The 9737-nt window shown below is 37.6% G+C and overlaps 1 protein-coding gene across 1 annotated transcript in view; it reads right to left on the bottom strand.

The window, feature by feature from the left end:
* Window positions 1-9737, bottom strand: part of LOC103069297 (gamma-aminobutyric acid receptor subunit gamma-3-like) — a 249259-nt gene that overhangs the window by 26516 nt on the left and 213006 nt on the right. The window contains exon 7 of the mRNA XM_007460909.1: window positions 54-191. Coding sequence (XP_007460971.1) covers window positions 54-191 — 138 coding nt within the window. The remainder of the gene's footprint in view (window positions 1-53; window positions 192-9737) is intronic.

Genomic DNA, 9737 nt, shown 5'->3' with positions numbered 1-9737 from the left:
GGAAAGAGTCGGATTTGTTTTGGAGAACTACACCTCTGTAAGTTAACTACTACCTGCAGATGTTTTCACAATTTCTGTGGTGTTTCTGAGGCCCATGAAGTCAAACTGATAAAGCCGCCAGGATTTCTGATCAGCTGCCTCAACCGAATTTTTTCTCCATCTATAAATCATTTCTTCTTTGGGGTAGCCATCTGAAAATGCAGAAAAAATGTTAACACTTGAAAGATGTAGGTTTATAATGTCAAAATTATAATTCTGATCATTTAATAGGAGCTGAAATTGTAGTCCATATTTAATCTTAAATCTTCCTCATATGCAATGAAACGCCAAAAATGAATGGGCAAAGGCCGCCTAACCCAGAGGGTTTCTGAGGCAGATCTTCACAATCAGCAAGATAGTCCAAGCCACAAGTGTTTCTATTGTCTGTATGGACACAGCACATATCTTTCACTGTGGAGGCTTGATTATAGCTGACTTTCAAAGAATGCACTTGAAAGTACTGGTCAGAGTCTCACTAGCTCATAAAACCAAGATCTAACAAGCTGGCCTACACCCACCAGACCGTTCACATTTTTCCAGAACTTTGTCCAGATTTCAGGAAAAGTGAATTTACTTTTTTCATTATAAATTTTTATTATAAATAGCTTTTATTATTTCTACCATATTTATTTTTTATTATTGAAATGTAGTTGTCCAATATGTCATGTGTACAGTATAATGGTTCACAATTTTTTAAAGGTTATATTTATAAACTACGTTTATAGTTATAAGATACTGGCTATATTTCCTGTGCTGTACAATATATCCTTGTAACTTATACAAAACAGTTTACACGTTTTGATTCCCTAACTTCTATTGCCCTCATTTCCTTCTCCCCACTGGCAACTACTAGGGTGTTCTCTAATTTGTGCCTTTTTCTCTTGTATTCACTAGTTTGTTGTATTTTTTAACTTCTGCACTTAAGTGATAGTATTCATGCAGTATTTGTCTTTCTCTCTCTGACTTATTTCACTTAGCATAATAACTTTAAGAAAGACAATAAGGATTTGGGAGGTCAACTGACTCTGTTATGCTCTTTTAGTCTCCAGTTCTGATCAGTTTGACATTTTCCTGAGACCATTATCCAACTTGTTAGTTACTCTAGAAAAGCACGATATTTTGGTGTTCTAGGCTCAGTGTGGGCAACATGCCCAGCGCTGGTTGTCTTGGATAAGGGTTGTCCCCCACTCCTACTGGTAGTTAGCAGGGTTCTGCTGGCTCCCTAAACCCAAGCCAGTGATTGGCCCGATGCCTGTTTTTCAACTCCTGGATTCCCTTTCTGAACAGCACTTGGGACCGCACCGTTAACTCTCTGGAACTCTCTGATGTAATTAATAAAGCACAAGTATGCTTCCTGCTTTCTAACTGTGGATTGCTCTGTGAAATTATTGACATTGCAAGGATACTTACTTGCTCTTCCTTAACTGGACAAAGTTGACATCAAGGCATTAGACTCAGCCTGAAGTAACCAAACATTTTACTTGGCCATTAGCCACTGTCTCAATAGCTTTATTTCCTCATTAAACTATCAAATAATAAAAGGTACTTTATGCTATAATTCTTTTTAAATTTGTTTTGTAAAACAGCTTTATTGAGATATAAAACTCACACATTTAACATAAAAATTCGGTGTTTTTTAGTATACTTTCAGAGTGGTGCAACTGTCACATAAATCTAATTTTTGAATATTTTTTTCATTCCAAAATGTAACCCTAGTCATTAGCATTCACTCCCAACTCCACCTCCTTAACACATATCATGCATCGCACCCAGACCTAGACAGCCACTAATATATTTTCTGTCCACAGGTTTGCCTATTCTGGGCATTTCATATAAATTGAGTCATACAACATGTTATCTTTTATAACTTTCTTTACTTAGCATAATGTATTCAAGGGTCACTCATACTGTAGCACGTCAGTACTTCGTTCCTATTTATTGCTTAATAATATTCTGTTGTACGGATATGCATATTTTTTTAATCTGTCATTTAATAAACATTTTTTCTGATCTACTTTTACACTATCATGAATAATGCTGTTAGGAATATTGTGTACAAGATTTTGTGTCAATATGTTTTCAGTTTTATTCAGTATATACCTAACAGTGGAACGGTTGGTCATGGGTTTACTCTATATTTAATACTTCTCCAACAGTCATAGAGGTGTCAGGTTGTAACATTGTTGTTTAATTTGCATTCCCCAAATGGTTGTTGTTATTGAGGATCTTTCCATGGATTTATTTGTCATATATAAGACGTTTGCTAGGGTATATTCAAATATTTTGCTCATTTTTAAATTGGATTTTTTTTCATATTTTGGAGTTTTAAGAGCTGTGTATTTTGTATTCAATATTTTCTGCCATTATGTGGTTTGTATTTTTATTCTCTATCCATTTTTCAGAGTTTTATTATTTATAAAATTATTGAGGCAGACTTTCCTCTTAATCACTTTGAAGATATCATGTAATTGTCTTTTGGCCCTTATGGTATATGATGGGAAATCAGCTATTAATCATACTGAAACTTAAAAATGATACATTATTTTTCTCTTACCTATTTCAAAATTTTCTCTGACTTTTGTCAATTTGACTATGATATGATAAGCATGGATCTCTTTGAGTTCATTGAAGTTTGTTGAGCTTCTTGGATGTATAGACTACTCCTCTGGGACTCCTACTAATTGTATGTTAGTGATCATCGTGCCACAGGTTTGAGTTTTGATACAGCTTTTTCCTTTTTTAATTTTTTTCCTGTCATTGGATAAAATCTACTGGCCTGTCTTCAAGTTTGCTGATCCTTTGTTCTGTCTACTCCAATCTACTTGTTATAGTTTCCTTTAATTTTTGGACATGGGTTGCTGTATTTTTTCAAAACTATTTAAGATAGGTGACTTAAGGTCTTTGTCAAGTACATGCAACATCTGGGATTCTTCAAGGATGACTTACTGACAGCTTTTATTCCTGTTATGTGGTGCTTTCTTGTTTGTAGGTTTTGTAAATGATCAAAAATGTCTGGAAATGAGACATTTTACATTTTCAATAATATATTATAACAACACTGGTATCAGAACCCTCTGTGTGCACCAGGGTTTGTTTTTGGTCTTGTTGGGAATCTGTGTGTGATAGCAATTTATGAGAAAGCCTTAGCTTTAACTCCTGTGCTTGGGAAATTTCCACAAGGCCAGAGGTGAGTGATAGGGGTCTATAGTTAGTCTATAACAAATCCACCAATGATAACAAGTGCTAAAACCTAAACTAAGACAAATATAAAAATCAAGAACTGGTCAGTCGCATCCAGCAAACCCTAAGCTACATTTCCTCCCAAAGTTCCCAGCCTCAATTTTGAGATGATTTGTTGTCTATTTATTACACAGATGCAGGGTACAAGTTGATTTTAGTTTTTTAATCTGCTGTTCCTGAGGCTGCAGGGAGAAATTTCCTTCTCTTCTTTGTTTGCACAGCCCCTGGGGTTCAGCTTTGGATTTGTCCCAGCCTCTGCATGTTGGTTGCCCTCCGGTGTCTGACAGAGGTGGCTATGGCTCAATCCAAGGGGAGGGAGGGGTACAGAATGAGGGGTGAGCCTGTGGCGGAAGAGGCCGGTTTGATGTTACAACAGACTGATCATACCATGTGTTCTCTCAGAAAAGTGGTCCCTGGATCATGGGATCCTGGCAGTGGTGGGCGACACAGCTTCCCAGGAGGGGAGGTGTGGATAGTGACCTGTGCTTGCACACAGGATTCTTGGGGGCTGCACCAGCAACAGGCATTTCTTGCCTGTCTTTGGTGTTCACACTGATAACCGCGGTTTGTGTCCATCTCTGAAGCTCATTTAGGCAGTCCTCTGAATCCCTTCTCATCACCACCCCAAACAATTGTCTCTTGTCTCAGGCAGGTCTAGACATTTCCTGGACTCCCTCCCAGCTAGCTGTGGCACACTAACCCCCTTCAGGCTGTGTTCACACAGTCAACCCCAGTCATCTTCCTGGGGACTGAACTCCAAATCCTGAGCCTCAGCTCCTAGCCCTCACCTGATCTTGTGCTTGAACAGATTCGCCTCTCAAGCAGGTGAAAGCAGGTAAGCACCGACCTTCGGTGTGAGGATCTCTCCGCTTTGACTTCTGCACCCCCGTTGCTACACTCTGTGGCTTCCAAGAATACCCCTGCTCACACCCTGTCTCCACAAGTGAATGGGCTTCCTAGTGTGTGGAAACTTTTCCTCCTTCACAGCTCCCTCCCTGAGATGCAGGTCTCACCCTATTCTTTTGTTTCTTTTTTTCTTTTTCTTTTGCCCTACCCAGGTACATGGAGATTTGTACCTGGGAAAAAGATACATGGATCCCAATCATTATTGCAGCATTACTTACAATTGTCAAGATATGGAAGTAACCTCCATCAACAGAAAAATGGATTAAAAAGCTGTTGTATATATATTTATAAAGTGGAATACAACTCAGCCATACAAACATTGAAATTGTGCCCCTAGCAACAATATGGATGGACTTGAAGGGCATTATGCTAAGAGAAATAAGACAAAGACATATATTGTATGATATTACATGTAGAATATAAAAAAGTCAAATTCATAGATGTAAAAGTAGAATGGTGGTTACTAGAGGTAGGCTCGTTGAAGGAATGAAGAGGTGTTGGGCACAATGTACATATTTGCAAAAATAAGATTTTTATGATCAAGCATCTAAAATAAGATTTTTGTGATCGTGCATCTAAAATGGTTTAATTTTGTGAAATTTCAAACCTTACTGATACGATTATCTATGTTCTACTCTGGTGTAAATGAATAACATACATTTTCATATTTTGTAGCAGTATTATGCAGTGGATTAAAAATTAAGAGACTGACAGAAGTAGAGGAAGTTGCAAAAGATATGTTTTATGGTCCAGCCTATGAAAATGTATATGTCTGCCTGCCATGAAATAGCATGTTCTTGTAGAATAGGCAGAATTTTCCCAGAATCTCCATTTATGAACCAGGTATCCATTTAGGCTATCTCCACCGCAAAATGACTAATAACAGCTTGCAAAATCATGTTTCAAATGTTTCGAGTATATTAAAAGATACTATGTGCAGATACAGAAAAAGTACATATTCATAGCCACCGGCACCTTGAAACATGTCAAGAGAGCACCTCACTTTCTACTAAAAGAATCTGGCAAACTTTTGAGGACATTCAATTCTTTAAACTGAACTTTACACAAACTTTAGCCTGAGTTGATGATTACAGCGTGACTCCACTAATACAGGTGTTAAATATTGAGTCAACCTCTATTTTCATAACCCATGCGATATTGTGTTGGGGGACCTTTTCCCTTACAACTGACACAAATATTCTCCTAAAGAACATAAATATATGTCAAACATAAATATATGTTTTATAAACGATTCAAATTGGGGTCGCACATGAATGAAGTCTTTTTTTTTTTTTAAAAAACTTTAATGATTAGCTTGTTTCAGACTTTGCTGCATCTACGTATGTATGATGTGTATAGAATACATTACATATATATTTCCTACATAAGGTCACACCAAAAAGGCTACAGCAAGAAACAGGTATTTTTAGTACATGTTGCACTTGAAACTTCATGTTGCAGTCTCAACTTCAAATGCACTTAGGAAAGGAGTACAGAACCCCTAGGCTCTGTACTCAGAGAATTAAACTAGAACAAGACTTGAAATGGTTACTATAAATATATAAATATATAAAAACATAAATATATGTTTTTCCCCATATTTCTCCATTTTAAACCAGATAATCTGATTCACCTTGGGGAATATATAGGAATCTCAAAATAACAAAATTACTTTCTTCCTTATCTAAAAACAAGGAAATGTAAACATTTCTTCATTTTTCTATTTTCATGCGATTTATTGTCTTAACTTTCAAAAATTTAATGTTTTTTAAAAAATACATTAGATTTCATTATTAAAACCTTGTAGGATATCTTGGTCCAAATGGGGTAAAGTGGTAAAGAAGTCTGCAAAGCTGAGCTCTTATTGATTGATTTCTGTGTGTTCCTCTCTAGCTCTTCCTTGAATTACCAGAAGTAAGGAATGACGCTGGGTAGGTGCATGGAAGCAGGAGGGCTCCTACTCCGAGGTTGAACATGTTAGGGAGCTATAGTATTCCCATACGTTTGCAGAGGTAGAGCTTTGTTTGAAAGATTACAGCTCACCTCTTGCAGATCAGGATGGTGAGAGGTTAGCATGAAAAGGAAGATGACTGCGTATCTCACAGATACGTTTTGGACACGATTCACACTCTTCTCCCCTCTTAGAGATAACTACATTAGAGGTTCTAAAAGATTAGTATTAATCAAAAGTACTGGATTTTGTTATTCAAGGGTTTCCTGAGCCTATTTGAAAGAATTATGAAATAAAAGTTTGAGAAACTGCTGGCTTGAGCCTTACATGACAGTTGCTTCTTTCAGAGAATTCTTATTTGTTTTCTAGTAACTTTGCAAGGGTGTGTGCATGAGGGCACATGTGTGGTGTGTGTGTGTGTGTGTATGTGCAGGCACAGGATGCCGGTAAAAAGTCTTACCTTTTCTGAAGTTCTGCAGGCTCTTTGAGGAAAATCATTTCAACCAACAAGTGTTTTCTAAATACTTACCATGTGGATTCCACACATATGTGAAACATCAGTGTACTAACTCAAATTCCTGCATTTATGTATTTCTCTCCTCAATAGGAATTATGCAGTGTGAACTCATCAAAGCTTGCCAGATTGATTTGAATCGAGGTTTTTGAAACAAATAATTTACTACTATTAAATATTAGTACTGTGGAAGTGTGCTCAAACTATTTTCCAGGCATGATTTTGTGGATATGGATAATTATGTCATAATTGGTATTTAAATGAAAACAACTGCATTTACTACTGCTCTTCCCTGCTGGTATCGTCCACTTCCCATCATAGGATGACTTCCAGAACCTATCCTAACCCCATTCTCCTGAACTCCAGGTAAGATCTGTGCTGAATATTTCCATTCCTATTTCAATGTGAGTAAAACCAAATTATATTTTACAGTAAATTCCAATATCTTTTCACTATATCCTTCCTTCGGTAAAAATATTACAATTTCCCTAGACATGTAGGCAAAAATCCTACCATAGTTACCTCACATTTGTCCTTTTACTAATCAGAAATTACAGTCTGTGTTGAGTCTGTCTCCATCTGCTCAACCCCATCATTCCAGTATTAGTTTGGACCATCTCTCCAAGTCACGTCTGGAATCCGTAGTGGCCTTCTAAATACTCAATATAATTATGCAACCATCCCTGCTTGACTATTTCAGTCACACAGGTTCCAGTGTGTTTTTCTCCTGAAAATAAATCTAACCTCATTTCTCTAATTAAAAACCGTAATGACTCACCATTTCCTGTGGCATAAAGGTCCTTTGGTAAGTGAGGCCACACCTGTTCTCCCACAGTCGTTCCTATATCCTTGCCAGCATTTCTAGCTCTTAGATTTTGATAATGTCATTCTAACAGGTGTGAGATATCTCAGTTGGCTTGGATTTGCATTTCACTGATAAGTGATTTTGAACATCTTTTCATGTAGTTGGCCATTTGTTGATCTTCTTTGGAAACATCTATTCAGATTTCTTGCCTATTTTAAAAATTCTTTGTTTTTATTGAGGTATAACACTCATACCACACTCACACTCACAAACACATACACACATCACACTCACACACATATAACCAAGCTGGAAGTTCCAAGACAGTGAAATGGTTCCTAGGAAAAATCAAACAACACACAGATTGAAAGCCAACCCTAATTATGGATTTTGAGCCCACTTTCTGTATTTTCATGACTCTAATTAGTAACAACTGGAATGGCAATATAGATTTGCACATTTATGAATAAGGGGTATATTATTTTAAGTATTACTCCCCTCTTCAGACAATTTTTAGTGTGAAGAAGTTGACAATAACTTTTTCTCTCTTGAAAGTATAATAACTATACTTCAGTTAAATTTTATTTCAGTGTGGCCCAACAAAATTTCAGACAGGTTCCAGTGGTCCCAAAAGTCTGAATTCGTTCTGGGTAAGGCCATCTCAAGGAGATGTCTAGAAATGTGTCACAATGATGCGGGCACCACTGTTATTTATTGAGGGGAGAAGGGTTGCTTGACATTCTTCAGTGCAGGAAATAATTGTCCTGCTTCCTGCACAAATTTTACATGTTCATAGGCCACCTAAGCAGGTCAAAAATAAGAAATATGCAAAACTGTTTGTCTAACTCTGTTTAATCTGTACATTCAAAAGTTATTTCTGGGCTTCCCTGGTGGCGCAGTGGTTGAGAGTCCGCCTGCCGAGGCAGGGGATGCGGGTTCGTGCCCCGGTCCGGGAAGATCCCACATGCTGCGGAGCGTCTGGGCCCGAGAGCCATGGCCGCTGAGCCTGCGCGTCCGGAGCCTGTGTTCCACAACGGGAGAGGCCACAGCAGTGAGGGGACCACGTACCACAAAAAAAAAAAAAAAAAAAAAAGTTATTTCTATGCAGAAATGTTATGCACTGACCTTTCCCAGAAATACAGCAGATGTGTAAACAGAGTGAAGATTTTATTTCAATCTGTTTTGAAATTAACCAAGATTTATTCATCTTTTTGACAAATCATATCACTGAATACAAGTTGCTTGTCGTGTTTGAGCCACCAGGTCAACAGGCCTGAATGGCAGACATCCAACTATGTAGATATGTTTCTTCCCTGGGTCTTTTATGAAGTCATGTCAATTACATGCAAAGTGAAATACTTAGATTTATCTAAATTACTCTCATATTTTCCCTAGATGTGACAGAGCACTGTGCTATTTTCTGGAAATTTCTCTGTGTAATTTGGTTATATTACAGAATTTATTTCAAAAAGTGAAAGACATGATGAAATACATGTTGAAAAAGGAGGCATGAGTATAATCGTGTTATGGATTGAATTGTTGCTTCCAAAATTTCACATGTTCAAGTCCTAGACCCCAGTGTCTATGAATGAGACCTCATTTGGAAAAGGAAATTTGGACACAGATTCATACATATGAGGAAGCTGATAGGAGGAGACAAGGAGAATTTGGCCAGCTTTAAGCCAAAAAGGGAAGTTTGGAAGAGATCCCTCATGGCCCTGAGAAACAGCCAACCCTGCTGACACCTCAATCTCGGTTTTGTCACCTGCAGCACTGTGAGACGATAAATTTCTTTTTTTTGAGCCACACAGTTTATTGTACTTTGTTATGGTAGTCTGTCCTACTTGGGTTGCTGATATCAACACCATGGCCAGGTAGTTTTTAAACAACAGAAATGTATTGCTCACAGTTCTCGAAAGTCCAAGATCAAGGTGTCAGGATTTCTGGTAATGGATCCCTTCCTGGTTCATAGCCAGTGCCTTCACACTTTGTCCTCACATGGTGGGCTAAAGTTGCTTCTAGGGCCTCTTTTATAAAAGCACTAATTCCATTGATATGGGCTCCACCCTTGTGATTTAAGCAACTGCCCAAGGCCCCACCTATTAAAACCATTACTTTTATAGATTAGGATTTCAACATGAATTTAGGGTGACACAAATAGACCATACTAGAGCCTTAGCAAGTATAATGTGAAGTTTATAATAATACAACGTGATTGCCTATCGTGGACCCATACTCTTATGGAAAACACTCTGGTACTACCTCAACAAGTTTAACAGAGA

This window comes from Lipotes vexillifer, unplaced genomic scaffold (assembly GCF_000442215.2).
Source record: "Lipotes vexillifer unplaced genomic scaffold, Lipotes_vexillifer_v1.1 scaffold1900, whole genome shotgun sequence".
Classification (NCBI taxonomy): Eukaryota; Metazoa; Chordata; class Mammalia; order Artiodactyla; family Lipotidae; genus Lipotes; species Lipotes vexillifer.
The sequence above is the reverse complement of the archived record's forward strand: the minus strand, read 5'-3'. Positions and strand labels throughout refer to the sequence as shown.